Source organism: Neomonachus schauinslandi, chromosome 5, assembly GCF_002201575.2.
Source record: "Neomonachus schauinslandi chromosome 5, ASM220157v2, whole genome shotgun sequence".
Classification (NCBI taxonomy): Eukaryota; Metazoa; Chordata; class Mammalia; order Carnivora; family Phocidae; genus Neomonachus; species Neomonachus schauinslandi.
The window spans coordinates 4,935,665-4,955,551 of record NC_058407.1 but is presented as its reverse complement, the minus strand read 5'-3'; the positions used below and the strand labels follow the sequence as shown (position 1 = coordinate 4,955,551).

At 55.4% G+C, this 19,887-nt stretch overlaps 1 protein-coding gene across 2 annotated transcripts in view; it reads right to left on the bottom strand.

Annotated features, from left to right (window-relative positions):
* PHF21B (PHD finger protein 21B) overlaps positions 1-19,887 on the bottom strand; it is an 88,011-nt gene that overhangs the window by 1,331 nt on the left and 66,793 nt on the right. For both annotated transcript variants that reach the window (XM_044915770.1, XM_021687799.1), the window contains exons 4-12: positions 16,956-17,306; positions 14,632-14,772; positions 7,497-7,548; positions 6,229-6,305; positions 5,716-5,770; positions 4,966-4,988; positions 2,703-2,861; positions 1,198-1,273; positions 760-863 (exon numbers count right to left, since the gene is read on the bottom strand). In XM_044915770.1, coding sequence (XP_044771705.1) covers positions 760-863; positions 1,198-1,273; positions 2,703-2,861; positions 4,966-4,988; positions 5,716-5,770; positions 6,229-6,305; positions 7,497-7,548; positions 14,632-14,772; positions 16,956-17,306 — 1,038 coding nt within the window. The remainder of the gene's footprint in view (positions 1-759; positions 864-1,197; positions 1,274-2,702; positions 2,862-4,965; positions 4,989-5,715; positions 5,771-6,228; positions 6,306-7,496; positions 7,549-14,631; positions 14,773-16,955; positions 17,307-19,887) is intronic.

Sequence of the window (19,887 nt, the reverse complement as noted above, 5' to 3'; positions counted from 1 at the left end):
ATCATGACCATCATCACCACCATCACCACTATCATCATGACCATCACAACCATCAGGACCATCACCATCATCAACATTGCCACCACCACCATCATCACCATCACCACCACCACCATTGTCATCACCACCATCATGACCATCACCACCATCACCACCATCATCATGACCATCACCACCATCAACATTGCTACCACCATCATCATGACCATCACCACCACCACCATTGTCATCACCACCATCATGACCATCACCACCATTATCATCACAACCATCATGACCATCATCACCACCATCACCACTATCATCATGACCATCACCACCATCACCATCACCACCATCATTGCCATCATCACCATCAGCACCATCACCATCAGCACCATCATCACCATCACCGCCATCATCACCATCATCACCACCATCACTACCACCACCACCATCACCATCATCACCACTGTCTTGTTTACCACCACACTACAGAAGAGAAATCATTATGTTCACTTTACACAAGAAGAAACTGAGGTTCAGAGACAGGGCTTTGCCAAAGACGAAGAGCTAGGTAGGGGCAGAGCTAGAGGCTCAATTGCTTGATAACTATTTGTTGAATAGATCACAGAGCTGCATTCTCTAAATCCTGGCTCACTGAGTGGTGTTGGTGAGTCTGTCTTCTCCTGTAGCCTCAGTAACAGGACAGTGAAGCTTTAGACTTACATCTTGGGGCTCTAAGGTCCCCCATTCTCCTGCCCCCCACTGCCAGCGCACCTTCACTGCCGAGGCCAGGCGCCGGTCCCGCTCCTCCAGCTGCTGGTGCTCACTCTGTAGCTCGCTGCCTCTCTGTAGCAGCTTCTGCTTCTCTTCTTCCTTGACTAGCAAAGAGAAGGCCAGGTAAGCAAGCAAGGTGAGCAAAAAGCCTGGGCCGTGCGCGAGCGGGAAAAGCAGAAAGAACCCGAGGTCTACGCCTCTAGGCCATTCGGGCCACATCCTCCTGCAGAAGCCATTGGCCCTGGCCGCATACACAGGGGCTAGAAATGCCATCCCCTCACAGTAACTGCCCTGCGCACAGGACCAGTCCCAGTGTCCCTCTTTGCAGAGCTCTGGCTGGAAACAGCTTCAGGTGGGCCCAGAGTGAGTCCCGAGGACGGGGGTGGGGATGGAGAGAAGGGAGGAGGTGCCCCTCTCCACTCCCCGAGGCTGTCTTACCCGTCTTGTGGGTGACGTAGGAGTGCACAATGGCCAGCATCCCGGTCCAGGGCACACCATCGTCTTTCTTTAAGGCCTAGAGGGCAGACAGGTTGATGAGCAAGCGGGCAGGCCAGAACATGCCACGGCCTGGCCGTGCAACCCTGGACGGGGCGGGGGGCGGCGGACACAAGCTCTCTGAGCGGTAGGTCCCTCAACCGTGATGGGATGGGGGCTGACCCTGGCTCACGGTCTGGCTCACAGAGCTCCTTGAGAGCAGGAACTGCTTCTTCCCAGGGCCCCACTCGGTGCTGGTGTGGAGGAGGCCCCAATTCTTGACTGAATGCATCCATGAACGACCACCTGCCTTCTTCCCTTGTCCTGGGGACCCGAGAGCAGCTCCACCGAGGGCCCAGGGAGTCCCCACCATCATGCTGAACTCAGGAAGACAATCCTGTGCCCTCTCTGTCTTCCCTCGAAGAGCTGTGAGCCTCAGGCAGTCACAGCTGGTGGCCCCCACAGGAGACCGTGACATAGGGCCCCCTGTATCCACCCTCTCCCTAGGTCCCCGGGATGACGCAAACCCATGAGAATCAGTGTTTTCTGAAATAAAGATGATTCCCCTATGATTTTACAAGTAACACATATGCATTATATAGAAAAACATCCTTCACAAAAAAGCACTGTTACTTCCCACGTGATTCTAACACTTGGAAGTATGTCCTCCACGGTTTTTATTCTACCTGCAGCTTTTCTCAGGGGCTAATGATTAAACCATACTGCCACTATAAAGCCTGGTGTTTTCGTTTTTAAAAACTTAATTCCACATAGAGAACAAGCCCTAAAGAATCACAAACTCTCTGTAAAGATCATTTTCAATGACCACATAACATCACCTTGCGTGCACATGCCGGAATTTATTTCACTGCCTCCTACTGCTGCAAGGTAGCTCTATCTCTTCCTTTATAAATACGGGGCGAGGGGCTTCTTCGTGCACAGAACTTTATCGGTATTTGGATTCTTTCTTGAGACCACATTCCCCAAAGCTAGATTCTGCATTAAAAAGATATATACATTTTTTAAGGCTCTTGATAAGATTCTGCAATGCGGAGAGTGTCTGCCTCCCCGCATCATCACCAGAAGGGAGTGTTACTGTTTTTTCGAACCTGCTAGGTTTTCATTTGTGTGGCGGCAAGGAGAAGGAACACGTTAGCTAGCACTGTTTTTGCGGTTTGCATTGCTAGTCCTGGTCTCCCCAGGGGGAATCTGGAGTTCAGAGGGGGAGTCACTGGGTCAGGTGCTGCACGGGGACACCTCTGCTCAGTCGTCACCAGTGGGCCTCCACGGGCAGTGTCTGAGATCTCAGGCCACTATGAGGGTGCTCCTGGCATCTAGTGGGCAGAGGCTGGGGCGCTGCTGAGACCCTACAGTGCACGGGCCCAGCCCAGCAGATTATCCAGCCTCAGGTGCTATGCCGGGGGAGGGTCCTTCGGTGCAGGGAGAGTCGGCAGCACAGCCTCCCATACCTTCTGCTGGCACTTGGGGCACCGCCACATGCCCTTGGGCGCCGTCTTGAGGGGCGGGTCCAGGCAGCTGAGGTGGTAGGCCCCCGGGCAGGTGCCGCAAGGCTGCAGGTTGGCCCCTCGCTTGCAGGCAGCACAGTGCTCAGCGTGGGTGATCTCACTCTGGAAGAGAAGGGAGGGCGGGAGGCGGGTCAGTGGGGCTGGGAGGGGGCTGGGGGCCCCCCGGGCAGCTGCTGTCCTGAACTGCTTGTGACCCACTGTTTCTCAGCAGCTCCAAGAGAGAGAGGGACAAGCCTTGGAACCGGGAGGATGAGCAGCTGCCTGTCACGTGGACTCTAGGGCACCACCTGGGCCATGTTTACTAGGGACACGGCCACCGAGTCAGAGTCAGGCGGGGTGTGGCCCCGGCACCCTGATTCATCCCGGCTGAGACCTGGACACCAGGTGTGGGTAGCGGGACAGGCGGTCCTGCTGTGGCTTAGGAAACCGTCCCCCTGGGCCCCCAATGTCCCACAGACCAATATCCTGGGGGGGGAGGGCAGGCAAGTGCTCACAGAGCCTCTCCCCAGTGCGTTCTTCGTGCATGGCCTTGGGAGGTACGCGGCCACGGTCCTCCCCAGTGCTCTTGACAACACCTCAGTCTAACCTGGCCTCTCCCAACATCCCGGGTGGGTTACTGTGCTCTTCTGTTTCCACATCTGTAATGTGGGCTAGTGACGCCTGCCCCACAGGATGCTGGGAGGACTCAACAGGATACGGTGCACAAAACACAATCCATGTAGGAGCCTGGTAAGGGGCGGCTTCCTCTTTCCCTGGGGTAAAAGAACTTCAAATGTCCCTTCCAGAGTCACCCACATTTGGTGGTTCAGCCTCTGCTTACCCAGCTGTGGGGACAGGGAGCTCACTACCTCCCTAGCCAGCCTGCTGCACTGTGGACAGCCCTGACAGAGAGAGGAGCCTTTCATAACGCCACGCCTCCCGTGACCTGCAAAGTCGGAACGGTTTTCCACCACCCGCTAGAAAATCTCCACGCACGGGACGTCTGTTCTCCACCCACGTGGCAGCAGTGCCTTCTGACTTCATGGCTGTGAAGGACCAGAGGGCTCTCATCTGGAATGGCCCACGCCACGAGGACCCTGGACCCCAGGCTGCCCCTGACGGAGGGGGCAGCAGACAGAGACGAGGCCTCAGAGACTCGCTGTCACCTCTCATTTCAGTGCAGGAGCTCAGGGAAGGCGAGCCACGTGCCCGGGATGGCTCAGTAAGCTGCAGGTGGACGCGGGACCAGCAGCGGGGTCTCCCGCCTCGAAGCCACGGCCCCCCAGGACTGGGGCCTGCGGGAGCGGAGCTCAGGCTCCAGCCACGTCCTGTGTCCGCGCTGGTTGGGCACAGGCGTCTGTGGACAAGCCACCAGCACCAGTCTGTGACACTACATCGTTCTGGCGGCAAAAAGCCCGGTATCACCAGAGTGCAGACCTGTCACCTGCTGCTGCTTTAGTGGCCCGACTGTTACAGGCATGTAGGGGCTACAAATTCTCCTAGCATTAGATCCAAAACTTAGTTAAAAAAGGAGGTCACAGGGCACCTGGGTGGCTCAGTCGGTTGAACATCTGCCTTCAGCTCAGGTCATGATCTCAGGGTCCTGGGATCGAGCCCCGCATCGGGCTCCCCGTTCAGTGCTGAGTCTGCTTCTCCCTCTCCCTCTACCACTCCCCCTGCTTGTGCTCTCTCTCTCTCTGTCAAATAAATAAAATCTTAAAAAACCCCACAAGGTCACGACCAGCTTGTGTCCTGGGAAGCAGGGACACACTGTGTGCTCGGGGAATCGGGGTCTCAGAAGATCACAGAAAGGGCAGTCCTGAGGGGTCAGACCCTGGGGATTACCGGGTCTAGACCCTCGCAAGGTGGGCAACGGGGACCTGAGAGAGGCAGCTCCCCCTGGGGTCACACAGCAGGGCTGAGCAGAGCTCCGTAGAGCCCGGCCGGCAGCCAGCGTCAGCTGCCTGCACCTGGGCCTTCTTGGCTCCCAGGGTCCCTGCGTCCTCAGCCGTGGGTGGAGAGAGCTCGTGTTTGAGCAGCCTGTGGGCTGACCCTGTGGGGACGCCCGACTCTGCCAGGCAGGCTGGACAACGGCCTGGCTGGGGTTGCAAAGCTCTCGATATCGAGCACGGAGCCCGAAGGCCCTCCGCTCGCTCCGCTTGCCCCTGCCTGGAGCACCCACGCCTGCACCCGCCCTGCCCAGGTGTGCCGGCGAGGGGACACCTACCTTCCAGCAGGGGTCCTCATTGGCTAGCACGGGGAAGAAGGGTGGAGAACATGTTAGTGGGCGTTGAGGAACACCAATCAGGACCGGAGGCCACGAGGCCCGGTGGGGCAGGGGTTCCCACCCCAGGGCAGGACAGGAGCATCACAGGCCCCCGGACACCGTGTTCTCACCCGGGGCACGGCGGAAGCAAGGGTCTCTGCCCTGGTCGGGGCCGGGACCCACCATGGGGCGGGCAGTGGGCTGCCCTGCGGGGGAGCCATCATTCCAGGGACCTCTCAGAGTGACTTATTTTCAACTGTGGTTTTGGGTTTTTTTGTTTTTTTGTTTGTCCATAACCCACTCTCTTTCCAGTAAGTGATGCCAAACCACACATTTAATGATCACAAAACATGGTTTTCCTTTTAGTCGCTGGCTCAGAGCAGTCCGCAGATGATACCGTCCAGAGGGAACACGCGAGCATTTACCACGTGCCATCCCATCCAGGCCTCGCGTCATCGTCCCGGCTCGGAGCCCCGGTTCTGACACCTGTCAGAGGGCAGCAGGCTCCGCCAGCCCACCTCCTCCCCAGAGAGGGTATCGGGGCGAAGGAGGCCGTGTGGAGGGCCTGGGAGCCGGAGTGCACCATCCACCAGAAAGCAACTCTGTCCCGCTGTGGACGGGCCGGCCAGCCCCACGCAGGCCAAGAGTGGAGGGCCACCCACGCCGACTTGGCCTCAGGCCCCAGGGCAGCCATGGCCTGCGAGCACCTACCTCTCGCTGTGAGGAACAGGGGGGTGTTGAGATAGTTGGACGCCAGCCGTTTCCTCTGCAGGGGACCGAAAACAAAACAAAAGCAGCTCACGTGGAGCCCTCCTCGGTGACACTGCTCCTGCCCGGGACGCACCCGGGACAGGCTCCCCACCCAGGGCTCCGGAGGTCGCAACGGGACGGACGCGCAGGGCAGGGGAGCGGCCGGTGAGTCAGCAAAGGCTCTGCCCTGAGGGAAGCACGGCCTCCACCCCTGAGCAAGCTCAGGAAATCAAGGAGGAAGCGAGGGGTATAAAGATGGACGCTTCGGGAGTGTTCTCCGAGCAGGGGCTGGGGGTATAAGCAGAGGGCAGGGGCGGCCAATGACATTCTGATCTCCCGCGTCTGTTTCTCAACTGACTCTGAACTCAGGAGGGGAAGAAGGACATCATTTATTGTCGTGCCCTGAACTCCAATGCCCAGAGGGGCAGGGGAGGGAGGCAGCCGCAGGGCAGGTGCACGAGGGCAGGGCCTCACCTCCGTCTCCAGGAGGCCACTGTACGCAGGATTAGCTGTGCTTCTTCTCTTCCGCTCTTGGCGTTTGCTCTGGATTTCTGGAAAGACACAGACACAGCCGTTACTGGATCCTTCCTGGCCTGGGAACCCCGAACTCTTTCTCTGCAAGCCCTGGGCGTCCCTGTCCCCTCCTGCCCTATGGCTTCTGTCTGCCCAGCATCCCCGCCCCAGAGTGGCCCCCCGAATTGCTCCCTCCGAGGCAGATGGATGGGCTGGCTTCGGGCTGGCAGGTACCCGCTCTCAGCACGGGGTCCCCCATGTGCCATGATCCACCCCAGGGACGTGTCTCGTGGGATGTCCGCCGGCCAGGCACTGGCCCGGCCCAGCTGCACAGTGAGGCTCAGGGCCCCCGCAGGAATCCATCCACCTGCTGCTCAGGTAGGCTCTGCCCACATGAAGCCTCCAGCACGAATCCTTCTGGGGCCCCCAGTGTGGTGTGCTTCACGTAGTGACAGTGACCACCCCACAGGAATGGTCCCCGCCTTTCCTTCCTTCTGTTTTGCCTGCCAGGTGGAACCTGGGACCTGTTTCTCTGAATACAGTTGTTTTGACATTTTTTCCTAACTTGTCTTTTGGACCCCCAATTTTTCCTTTTAAATCTTTGCAGTATCATTCATGTGTTTCCCGTAAGGCACCCCAGACCCTCTGTGGAAGACAGGGTCCAAATACATAAATATTTAGGGTATCAGGGTTAGAGAATTTTTACAAGGAGGGCTATTTATAAAAATCCTAACAGTCACGACAGTATCAGGAAAGCTTTTTCATCCCAGTCCTCATGACAACGCTGCAAAATTTCAAGGTGCAGTCTTCCTCGTGTTACAGAAGAGGAGACTGAGGTTCAGAGTGGAGGGAGCTTGCCCAAGGTCACCCAGCTTGAAGCAGCATGACCAGGACTCCAACGCAGACCTTCGGACATGACCAGGAGGGCCCAAGCCTGAGTGGTTAGCAAGCGGCAGGACTGGGCAGTCTGGCTCCAGCATCCACTCCCCTGGGCTGCGTGCAACGTGGGAGCAGGGGACCCACACGATTCCTTTGCCAAAACGAGAAAGTGGGTCTGTGCAGACAGCCATGGAGCCAGGGAGAGCAGTGAGGCTTTCTTGGTCTTTGTGCTGACAAGCCTTGGCACTTGGGACAGACCTCCCAGAAGGCGGTTCACTCATGTGTGCGGCCCTCCCACCAGCCAGCACCCCATGGCCACCACCCCAGCCTGCCACCATGCAGGTCCTTACCTTCCAAGTGTTCCGTTGTGACCAGGCCTAGAGCTACCATGAAGGCAATTTTCTGAGGGAAGGAAACAGAGAAGCATTAACACAGCCTTCCCCGTTCGTTGATTCAGTAAACATTGGCTGAGCACCGCCGTGATGGGGCTGGCTTCTCTGTTTCGGGTTTCCCTCGTTTTTACCTACTGTCTGTTCTCTGTCCCAGGACCCCATCCAGGATCCCACACTGCATCTAGTTGCTGTGTCTCCTTAGCTCCTCTGGGCTGTGCCAGATTCTCAGGCTTTCCTTGTTGATGGTGACCTTGACCATTTATTTGGAGCTTGGGCTGGTCAGGCAGGATGCCCTTCAGTTGGGACTGGTCTGATGGTTTTCTCATGATTAGACTGGGTTATGGGCTTGGGGGCGGGAGACTACAGAGGTGAGGTGCCCTTCCCGTATCCAGGGTACGTGTTATCAGCGCGACTTCTCACTCGGCCGCTGCCCTCGATCACCTGGCTGGGGCGCTGCCAGGCTCAGCCTTCTCCACGGCAAAACCCCTCTCTTTCCGCCGTCCACACTGTCCTCGTCGGGAGGAAGTGGCTGTGCACCACTCACACTTCAGGAGGTGGGAATGATGCTTTTTCTGGCCATTTAAACGAAAAAAACTTGTATGTAGTAGAAATTACCAGTGTTTTCTTTTTCATTGTTTGGGTTTTTGAATCTTAGCTATAGACTCAAGATATAAAGCAAGTTGCTTATGTTCGATTGTAGTACCTATAATTTCACTCTTTAATTTTCTTCTTCTTCTTATTTTTAAGTAGATTCCATGCCCAACGTGGGGCTCAGACTCACGACTCTGAGACCTGGAGTCCCATGCACCACCGACTGAGCCCCTCACTGTTCACATTCAAATTTTGGGTCCATTTGGAATTTACCCTGGTGTAGATGGTGTGAAGGATGGATTCCTTTTATTTCGTATGGCTACTACTCGTTTGTTCCAATCCCATCTATTGAAAATTCCATCGTTCCACTTTTCACTGGTTTAAGGAGCCCCTTTAATCATATACTGAATGATCAGGGGTCTACGTGGTCTCTTTCTGTGCCTCCTATCCCGTTCCTCCAGCGTTTCCTTGGCTCTTCTTGCTTATGTTTTCACGTGAAACTTAGAAGCCATGAAGGAGACTGAGGTCTATTTCCTGGGATGTAAAAGTTTCCTTTCCAGAACCATGGTGCGCCTCTCTGTTCTTCTGCCTTTAGGGGTTTCAAACTTCCCCTCCAGTGGGTATCAACTGTTAGTGTGCTTATCCTAGATTTTTATTTTTCTTTTAATTTTTTTTATAGTTTTTAAAAAAGATTTTATTTATTTATTTGACACAGAGAGACACAGCGAGAGAGGGAACACAAGCCGGGGGACTGGGAGAGGGAGAAGCAGGCTTCCCACGGAGCAGGGAGCCCGACGAGGGGCTCGATCCCAGGACCCTGGGACCATGACCTGAGCTGAAGGCAGATGTGCAACCAGCTGAGCCACCCAGGTGCCCCTAGGTTTTTCTTTTCTTTTTTTTTTTTTTTTAAAGAAAGGTAGAGAGAGATACCTCTAGAGAGAGAGGCAGAGGGAGAGAGAACCTCAAGCAGACTCCCTGCTGAGCACGGATATGACACAGGGCTCGATCTCTTGACCCCAAGATCATGACCTGATGAAATCAAGAGTCTGGACGCTCAACCGACTGAGCCACCCAGGTGCCCCTATTCCTAGATATTTAATCTGTCTGTTGCTACTGTAAGTAGGGGTATCTGTAAGGCTTCTAGCAGGATGCTCTGCGTTTCTATGACGATTATCAATGGCTTGCATTCATATTAACCCTGCCGTGCCAGATTCTGTCTGCAGTAGTTTTGTTTTATTTTTTAATTGATTCTCTTGGGTTTTCTACACCATTTCAAATAGTGACTGCCCACTGTTTCTTTGCATTTTTTTTTTTTTTTTTTTTACTTCTACGCTGTTAAAAATAGTTCTCCTCCTCAATCTGTCAGCTTTCTGTGATCTTCTTTGAGTCACTGAAAACCTCGGCTACTACAGAGGAGACTGGCCGAGAGCTCATGCTGCCTCCCACCTTCTCCCGCACTCTCCCTGCGGAGTTAGAGGTGAAACCTTTGGATGTTGTTGGAGAACTTAGTATCTACGTTCTCAGCCGACACGGTGGGGAGCCAGGCCCACGGAGCCGCATTTCCAGAGTTCTTGGGCAGATTTAAACCCTCCTATGTGCAGCCTTTCAGTTTGAAGGCCAGCTGGGCTGGACATAAAATCCTCGGCTCCTCCCTTCTTTCCTCAGGATGGTGTGGATAATGCTCTACTGTATTCTGGACTTGAATCCTGCATGGAAAAGCCAGAAGCCGGCTGTTTTCCCTGCAGAGTGACGTGATCGCTTCTGCCTGGATGACTTCTGGATGCTTCTGTGCTGGGTTATGTGTCAGTATTGATCCTTCTCCCCTGGTGCACACGTTCATTTTCCCTGGTGCCCAGTACCAGGGACACAGTCCATTAACATGCACACAGTCTCCTTTGGTTTCAGTAAACATTTCTCGAATCATATTCAAAAAATCAGGAAGTACAACCACACTATGAAAAGCGGGGCCCATTAATTCTATCCTGGAAGGTGTGTGCTCACATGAATGCAAGACTAACAAAATGGTTAACGTGCCCACAGAGGGGATTCTGGGGCCTGGCAGATTCGGCCGATAGCTGTCCAGGCTGCAGTTTGGGGCCACCTGGCTTCAGCGTTGTTTCTGAGCCCCGGGGCTGACTGCATGGTGGCAGGGACTCTCGGGGACCCCCCCAGTACTGGCATCTGCCTCGCTGACCCCACCTGGAAAGACTAGGCTGAGCAAATACCAGCAACGTGGAGCCCAAGCTCCCCCTTCCTGCCACCACTTCTTCCACAGGAGATAACCTGAGCCCACATTCACTTGAGGAAAAGAAATGGGACCCAACTGCCTACACAGTAGAGTCAAACCCACATCACCGCGGGCAATGCAAAGCATCACTTCCTCTACTTGGCTCCGTAATTCTGGGATCTGTTCCAGAAGCCTCAGCTTACACATCGGCTGTGTCCTCTTTGCTTGTCTTTGTCGGGATCACTCTTGACTATTTAAAAACTCATTCTTCCTTTTTTATTGTGTGTACTTTGCTTGCTCGCTCCCACCTCCTCTGTGCCTGTGTCCCCTGTCCTCGGCTGTGTCTAGGGCCCCCTGAGCTCATCCACTTACAGATTTATTTCCAGGAATGATTCCAGCTGACGCTTCGTTCTCTCTGGTATGGTGGCCACTCAGCCATCTCCTCCCCTAAGCCTTGTAACTTCTTCCTTGGTGGTGACTATTTTACTGTTCTCTCTCTTTGAATTCATAGTAAGGTGTTGATTTTTTTTTAATCTAATGAATATTATCTTCTGGTAAAAAAATGCTTCTCTTTTCCCTATTTTTCCTTAGGGTGGCTTTGCAATGATGTTATGCCCCATGCCTCCTTTTATTAAAGGTCACTGAAGGAGCTGAATGTCCCTGGACCAGCTCTGTGCAGAGGATGGTGGGAAGCAGTTCAAAAGCATCTGCCCAGTGAACTGACTTCATTCCATATATATTATAAATTATTGCTTCTTTGTATCTCTGTGCTATATTTGTGGGTGTATTCTTTTTTTTTTTTTTTTTTGGTGGCATGGGTAGAACAGAGGAAGAGGTAAAGAGAAAATCTTAAGCAGGCTCCACGCCCAGCGCACAGACTGACGTGGGACTCGATCTCATGACCCTCAGATCATGACCTGAGCTGTAATCAAGAGCTGGATGCTTAACCTAATGAGCCACCCAGGCGCCCCTGTGGTGGTGTATTCTAAAGCACTAATAATGCCTGTTCATTCTGTCTAGTACCTTTTTAAATTTCAACCAATTACCATGTTTTTCATTCCCAGATTTTCAAACAATTTTTACGTTCACCTGATCTTACTTTATTTTTCATATTTTTTGCTTCCTTATTCCTTATTGAATTCAAGTGGATGTTATTCCTTTCTGAAAAAAACTTGCCTGATATCCTAAACGTACTTATGTGTCAGTCGTTGCTAGAGTATGCCACAAAATTAACTTCCTCTTGAATCAACTCAAGTTCCAGATGCTGACTCTGACTGCCATCCTTAGGGGTTGCTGCATGGATTCTGGAATTCTGTCCACAGGGTCATTTTGGGTACAACTCCTTTTTCTCTTTATTCTGCATTTTTATTTTCTCTGCCTCCTGCTCACACCTCCCTTTGGGCAGGACTGCCATCACCCTGGCCTTGCCCCTCACCCTGGGGGCAGCTGTGGCCTCAAGCTCAGATTGGCGCCTTTCTTTCTTGGAGAACTTCTGGGACCTCTGGCCACGTGTGAGCCATGCCCTTCCTGGTCACCCTCACTCAACTCTGTCTCTGGAGCCCAGTGGCCTGGGCATCAGTCCTGCTCACTGCTTGTGTTTCTGGGACACAGCAATGCATAGCTGCATCTCTGTGGTCTCTTCCTGTCGCCAGCTGGACCCCAGCACTTGACCTTGACTCCACCTCCGTCTTTTTTTTTTTTTTTAAAAGATTTTATTTGACAGAGAGAGACACAGCAAGAGAGGGAACACAAGCAGGGGGAGCGGGAGAGGGAGAAGCAGGCTTCCCGCTGAGCAGGGAGCCCGATGCGGGGCTCGATCCCAGGACCCTGGGATCATGACCTGAGCCAAAGGTAGACGCTTAACGACTGAGCCACCCAGGCACCCCTACGTTCCTACATTTTATCTGCTGTTCTTGTGCGTTTGCAGCGGAGTGCTACATCAGAAGCCCGCCCGGGCCGCTCTTGATGGGTTTCAAGAAGGGGGGTGACTCGGTTATTTCTGAATTTTAGAAAGATCCTTCTAGCTGCCGGGAGAATACACAGGGGGGGCACCCATCCAGGGGCAGGGAGGGATGGGGCAGGAATGGGGGCCGTGGTAACAGGGGTGGCGTGGAGGGAAGGAGCATCTGTGCACACAAGTCTTGCCCAGAGAGGTGGCTGGGCCTGGGGTTGCAGTCAGCGCTCATATGGGGCTGGGACCCTTGCTCTGGATGCCCCCCTGCAAGGCACATGCTGGTCTCAGTGTGGCCAGTCTCACTCAGATGCTGCCCGAGGCCAGGATAATGGGTGGCACAGAAAAGGCCACAGTTCTGTCCTAAAGAAGGCCACGAGCCTTCAAACAGGGAAGAGCAGGCAGAGCCTTGGAGTGGTCCTGGGCTGCTGGTAAACCGGAGGTTCCTTTCCACCACCAGGCTGGCCCGCCACGGGCAGCTTGAGCTGCCAGCTGCGGGCGCTCAGGGCTTGCTCACGCAGCCCCGGGAGCCACCGATTGTCACCAGCCACCCCAGGGCTCCAACCGGCTCATCTGATGAAGTTTCTGGGGCAGCTGCCGCTCTGGCCTCAAGTGCTCCTAACTTGGGCTCTTCGTGAACACGTTCCAAAGGGCGCCACAAAGCCCCGCGTCTGCACCACACAATGCTCCCAGACCTCTTTAAAAAGAAAGTTTAATAAGGATTTTTACACCAGGACATGTTGTAATTACAAGTTCTATTTAAGTCATTACATGTATTTACACTAATTATGTAGTTAAACGTAATTATACTAATTGTATAAACGCACAATAACTGGCTCTGATATACTTTGAGAGAACACAGAGAATCCACCCAGAAAACCTGCGAGGACGCAATGGGTGCAACGCAACCCCCCCACGGGAGGACAGAGGGGTGCGTGTGGGAGCCTCAGGCTGCGAGCCGGCCCGGGGCTCACCATGCATACAGCAGGTGCTCCCACGGCACCAAGGAATGGAACTGAGTGCCTCTTGAAACAAACAGGGCCCGGGGCTACAGACCAGACTTGGTTCCATCTCAGCCTCAGCAAGTAGTGGACTCTGACTCTCTGCAGGCTTTTTGGACACCTCAAAGGACAATAATCAAGTCACTCTCCTGCTCAAAGATAGTCTGTGGTTCCCCACTGCCCAGGGAATAAAGTTCCACCTTGGTGGCCTACATGCAATGCAGGTCCTCCAGGATGAGGCTCCAGCGTCCCTCTAACCCCGTGCTCAGAATTTCTCGGGCATCCATGATGCCTGTGATCCAAGTAGACCAGCCGACTCTCCTGGCCTGCCAAGTGCCTTCCCACCTTCCATGCGTCGGCCTAGGCAGCGCCCTCTGCACCACACGCCATCCCACCCCACCCCCCCGCCTCTGCCCCTCTGTTGAAGCCCCACCTGCTCCCCCAGGCCGTGCTGATCCCACCCCTCCTCTGCCAAGCCTTCCCCAGTCCTTCTGGGTGCAAACATGCTCTCTCCTTCTCCCTGCACCTCCCACAGCTCTGGATTTGTAATTCTCTGCTGACGCTTGAGATTTTTTTAGCCGAAGTTGAAGTCTTAGTGGTTGTGCCAAGAGCAGTGAGGTCCCCTAGGGCTAGGACTCCATCTGCCCCAGCTCGGCGTCCCGACCCTCGGCACAGAGCCAACTCTAAGATATGTCTGATGAATAACGAATGGATGAAAGACTGACTTCTTTCGATACTGACAGCATGTTGATAAAAAGAATCCTAAGGAGCTCTAGGAGCCCCGAGGGGCCTCTTCTGCCCACCGAGGTGAGGTGGTCAGGGAAGGCTGCCGGCAGGAGAGGATGTCTGAAGTGAATCTTATAGGATGAATGAGAATTGGCAGCTGTGTGGGAAAAGGCCCAAAGTGTTGACTGTGGCCCGGGATGGCAGAGGACGCAAGCAGTAACATAAGAGGGGTCACCTGCTGGGACCAGAAGTTAACAAAGAATGACTTTGCATTAGCTGCTGGCCTCTTACGCCCCCACAGAGCAGGTGGTTCTGTGTTAGCCACGGATTAGGATGGCGCCATGAGGGGGATGATGGGGGGTGGCACTAATGTGCAATTTCTGGAAGGTTCTACCCATCACCCTGCTAGAGCACTGGCCGCACGAGATGCAAAGCCAGGCTCCCTGGTTCTAGAATCCGTGCTAACCCCTGCCCCACACCACCACGTGGGCAAAGTAGACCAGGACGAGGCTCCCGGGCAAGTCCTCACCAGGAGTTCCCACTGCACAGGGTGGCTCCCCGCCTCCTACGGCAACCCCCAGAGCCCAGCCACCTTACCTCGGGGTTCTCCTGGCTCAGGGGCCGGTCCTCCTTCTTCTTTTTGGTCGCCTGAGCTCCCTGAGATGGTTCCTCCGTGGGCGGCCGCGACTCTGCCGTGCTCTCAGGCTGCGTCTGCACTTGAGGCTGGATGATGATGACCTGGAAGGTGTGGCAGAGGGGTGGGGGTGAGGGGTAGCAACTGCGGAGGGGGAGGGGAGCCAGGGGGGCCAGAGCGGCAAGGGGCCTGGGAAGTTGGGATTACAGAGGAACGAGGAAGCCTGCACCCAGCTCTCTGGTCCATGGGGCGCCTGCACCCAGGGTGTGTGCCTCCGGACAGCCCCTTACACCGTGAGGGCTGCCTGAGTATGAGCCTGGTTTAGGAACCAGAAGAGCCTGGGTTCAATCCTGTGCTACCACGTCACAGCTGTGTGGCCTCAGGGAGGTCACTTTGCCTCTCTGAGCCTCAGCTTCCTTGCAATCCTACCTCCAGGGAGGTGGTGAAGATTCGGGAAGCAAAGACTCAAAAGACATTGGTTTCTTTATCTCCAGCTCAAGTGCAGGGAAACTGAGGTCAAGAGGGCTCAGATTTGCCACCTGAGCTCATCAGGGGTTTGTCTGAGTGCACTGCCCAGCCTGTCCCCTCCCCAGCCTGTCCCTTGGGCCCCCAGGACACTATGTCCGAGGCTTTCAAACCTGGTCTGGGCAGGGTAGGGGTGGAGAAGGGGAAGGTGGGTTCTGGACCCTGCTCAGCAAGGCCCAGAGTGGCCCTACTTCAGCCAGCTGTCATCGGGGTTCACGGCTACCATTTGGTTTGATTGAAGGGTCTGAGGCTGAGAAGTCTGAAAGCAATTTACAAAGCCCAGCCCCTCCCTGGGTGGGAGTCCCCTCCATCTGTGGCTCAACTACTTTATTAATTTTTTGGATGGGATATTGGGAAAGAATCATTATCTTTCACAGATCCAGGGGAAGGAATTCACCAGGAGCAGTCAGCCAGGGTCTCGACCAAGCCAGGAATAACCTGAACTTGTATTTTTCCCCCTAAGAACGTGACTGTCTTGGGAATTTGACGCTCCTAAACAGGAAGAAAAAATGCATCTGTTTTTCTGCTGGCTTAAGGGAGGGCTCTTTGTTCTCCTTTGTATCATAATTTTAAAACCCCAGAATTCTCTGGATGAAAAAAAAAATGCCCCTCTTTATATTCATGGGAAGAAAAACATTAAGATACCCAGTAGAAAACAGGGCAAAAAACATTCTCAAACGAGTCACACAGAAGGAGACAGAATTCTTGAAAAGTATGGGGGAAATATTCAAGCTTCATAATAACCAAAGGAATTCAACTTTCAACAGCGAGCATCTGTTTGCACCGATTAAATGAGCAAAAAGTGTTTAAAATGACAGTCCTGAACGCTGGTGAGCTTGCAGTGAAAAGGGTACACACATCCCACAAAGGCATCCCACAAACACCTGCGAAGCACCGCCTGGGGACTGGGTGTGGTCCTGAGGAACATGTCTCCCCATCCGACCACATCCTGTGATGACTGCGCATCCCCGGGGCTCCCGTCCACGGGCGGGAGGGCCCAGAAGCATAACGCTCCCAGACATATGCTATGTGCAGTAAAATCCAGGTGCACGAAAGTGGAGCACCAGTTTTCAGGCTGGAAATTAGGGAGGGACGCTGGCCCCAGATAAGAGCGGGGCAGCCTGGCAGGCCCCAAACTGGGCACAGAGGAAAGGAGGCTGAAGAGATGAAGCGGTACCTTTCACGCAGCCCTGCAGCCCCAAAGGCCTCAAACCTCCCAATCCCCAAGGAGCTCGGAGGGGGACAGGGAGAGGACCTCAGTTTCAGTTTTAAATCTCGGCAAGAAATCACAGATTTTCCATTCCGGCACCGGGCATCCCCCAAAGTCCTCAACCACCCAACTATACCAGCCAGAGACCGACCACCAGGACGGGCCTCTTCTGGGAATTCATCTGGCCACACATCTTACTGGTTAATTCATGATTCCAAAGAGGGAAGTAATTCACCCATTGACCACTCATTCTTTTTCCCCCGATATCAATCCATCCAGCCACGTGTTCGCTCAATCGCACACCCATCCATCCGCACCGCGTCATTCACACGCTGATCCATTCACTTCCCCTCCCGCTCATACCGCCAGCCCTCCTCCCGTGCGGGGTCATTCCTCCGCAGCCCATCCCCTCCAGCGTGGACGCACTCACGTGACGCTCATTCACGCCTCGCTTCGCACCCCATTCATTCGAGGGGCTCCCGGGTCCTCCCGCCAACCACTCACTCGCTCTGCTCGGGCAACCGCCTCCAGCGTGAGCGGGCACACACCCACCTTCTTGTCGGCACTGATGAGGAGGGGCTGGACCTTGACGCTGTCGCTGACCACAGACACGGCAGTGCTGGGGGCCACGGCGGCGGCATTGCTGGGGGCGGTGGTGAGGATGGCGTAGGCCACCCCGGCACTGCTCAGGGGAGAGGCGATGGCGGCGGGCTCAGCGAGGGCCTGGGGCTGGCTGCCGGGAGCTGGCACATGGCTCACGGTGTTGTTGGCGGTGGGGAGGGCTGGGCTGGGGTTCTTGATACTGACCACGGTGGCCTTCTGGAAGGTCGGGGGCTGCTTGGGTGGCCGGTCCCGGCCCGGGGCAACGGGGAGGCTGTCTGGAATCAGAGTCTTTGGCCTAACCTGGGGAGGGAGGGACAGGTGCATGGTCAGACAGATGCCCGAGCAGGTGGATGGGGCGGCCCTGAACACAGCGGGGACTGGAGCACTGACGTGGCCGGGCTCTGAGACCTCCCATGTTAGACGTGAGGGGACAGCAGTGGAGAGGCCCTGGGGCTCAACTCTGGGCCCGAGCCCCTTCCAGCCGAACTCAGATAAGACGGTGAAGAACAGGGAAGGAGGGGTGGGAAAGCGGCACGTGGACCAGTCAGGTCCCTCTGACGTCAGAAGTCCGCAGAGCGCTGTCGCTGGGGCAGGGACCGGGAGGGCCGTGGGGGCTCCTGGCCCCACTCAGTCGGCTTCCTGACCTGGAGGGGGCTGCCGCTGTGCTCCCTGTGAAAGCCATCATGCTGTAGGCAGGAGATGCCACAGGTCACCCTCTGAGAGGCCCACACACAGAGAGTTAAGGCAGGTGCAGGTGGCTAGGACGTGGTTCTGGCCAGGGCTCTGGACGGCTCGTCTGCGGCCCATCCTGCCCCTCCGGGGCCCGTGCGGTCTCGGGCACGCACCTCATCTGTGCGCTGGGGGTGGGGAGAATGCACAAAGTGATGCGTGCATCCCAACTGTCAGCTGGCAGCTACATCCCAGCATTCCTGCAACCAGAAATGAGCCTCACGCCAACCCCGTGAGACCTGCGCTAGCGCCACCTTCTTAGGGACCAGGAGGCAGAAGAGGACGCGCCCTCTCTTACCTTATTTGAGCCCCACTGTGACTGCATTGTGAAGTAGGTATTGGCCTATTCTACAGATGAGCAAATCGAGGTCTGGAGAGGAAGGGACTTAGCCCAGGAGAAAAACGACGCCCCAGACGTCACTGTTGGGGGAGCGGAACTCGCACTCAGGACTTCCAGAAGCCTGCCTCGGTACCCAGCACCCCCACCATGGCCAGTGACCCTCGTGGAGGGAGGGGCTCCGGGTGGCTCCCATGGGGCTCTGTGACCTCGCGCAGGTCACCTCAGTGCCGCGTGCCCCTCAGTCAAGCTGGTATCATGTCTGTCTTCTCCTCCCCAGTGTCTGCCGCGGAGCCGGCCTCAATTCTAGTGATTCTAGTGTCCTTCCCTGGGCCCCGCCAAGTGGGCGCTCCACCACGAGGGCCTCCCCCCATCAGGGGACCCGCCAAGTCGTATGATCTTGGCACGTGGGGTCAGGATCAGAGCCTGACACCAACACCAATACTGAACGTGGGAACCTCAGATGGCCACCAGCTTGGTGACTGCTGCACTCTGCCTCTGCGGAGGACGGGTGGGGGCAGATGGGGCGAGTGGTGGTTAATGAGGATCCCCCGCTACGAGGTCAAGGGAAGCCGTTTTGTGCTGTCGGCAGCATCCCCCCCTGTCGCCCCGGTCACTCTGGTTCACACTGGCCGGGAAACACCATGTAAGCCCAGCTCTGCATGTGGGGGAGCCGTGCCCAGACTGCAGGGGCTGGGCTCTGAGCATGGGGGCCTCCAACCCAGAAAAAACCTATTCGGGGGACCCCAGAGCTCATGACTTTCAGCCGGTGCCACTTGGAGACGAAACGTGTGCAGACCCAGGCCGGGCCTCCTCCCACAGGGGCCTACGGAGCGCTGTCACTGGGGCAGGGACCGGGAGGGCCGCAGGGGCTCCTGGCCTATCCCACCCTCTACACACTCTCCTTTCTCCGGGCCTGCTGGGATTCAGCACGGGTGGGCGCTCAGGAAAGGTTGTCACCAGGACAAGAGCTGCCCTTCATCATCCTCGAGCGAGGGGCATCCTTCGGGCACTGTCCTCCCCCCGAGCCACCAGGGCATGCACAACACTCGCTCGAGGCTGAGCACTGGTTAACCACTAGCAGGCATGGCCAAAAAGGCGCTGTGCCATTGGATCCGGCCTCGCGGCCACCAAGCACACACCTGCATCAGCCCCTCTGCACGAGGGGAGCCTCGGTCAGGTTAAGAGGCCAGGTGAGTTGTCCGAAGTGCAGAGCCCAGTCAAGGATGCCGTGGACCGAAGCCAGGGCGCCTGGCTTAGCATCTTGCTGCCTCCCCGAATGAATCATCTTATGCAGAGTTTCTCGCACTGTCTTGATCCATGGTTTAAAATCTTTATTACCTCATGACCCAGTCCAGAAACAAGCTATTCAAGAAACCACATTTAAGGTGCATCTTGATATTTTCTGTCCTACTCTAGTTCAGCTTCGTTTATTGCATTAAAGGAAAAAAAAGGGGGCGCCTGGGTGGCTCAGTCGTTAAGCGTCTGCCTTCGGCTCAGGTCATAATCCCAAGGTCCTGAGATCGAGTCCCACATCGGGCTTCCTGCTCTGCGGGAAGCCTGCTTCTCCCTCTCCCACTCCCCCTGCTGTGTTCCTGCTCTCGCTATCTCTCTCTCTGTCAAATAAATAAATAAAATCTTAAAAAAAAAAAAAAAAAACCCGGTCCAGACCCACTAAAATGATTTTGCAATTCCTCATCATAAAAACTGGGTCTTGTCGGAAAGTCTGCCTCCTCCCGACAGGCAGACGAGGCAGGAGGGGGAAGGGGCATGCCCAAGCGGGTCCTTGCCCAGCGCAGTGCCGGCCTAAAACCT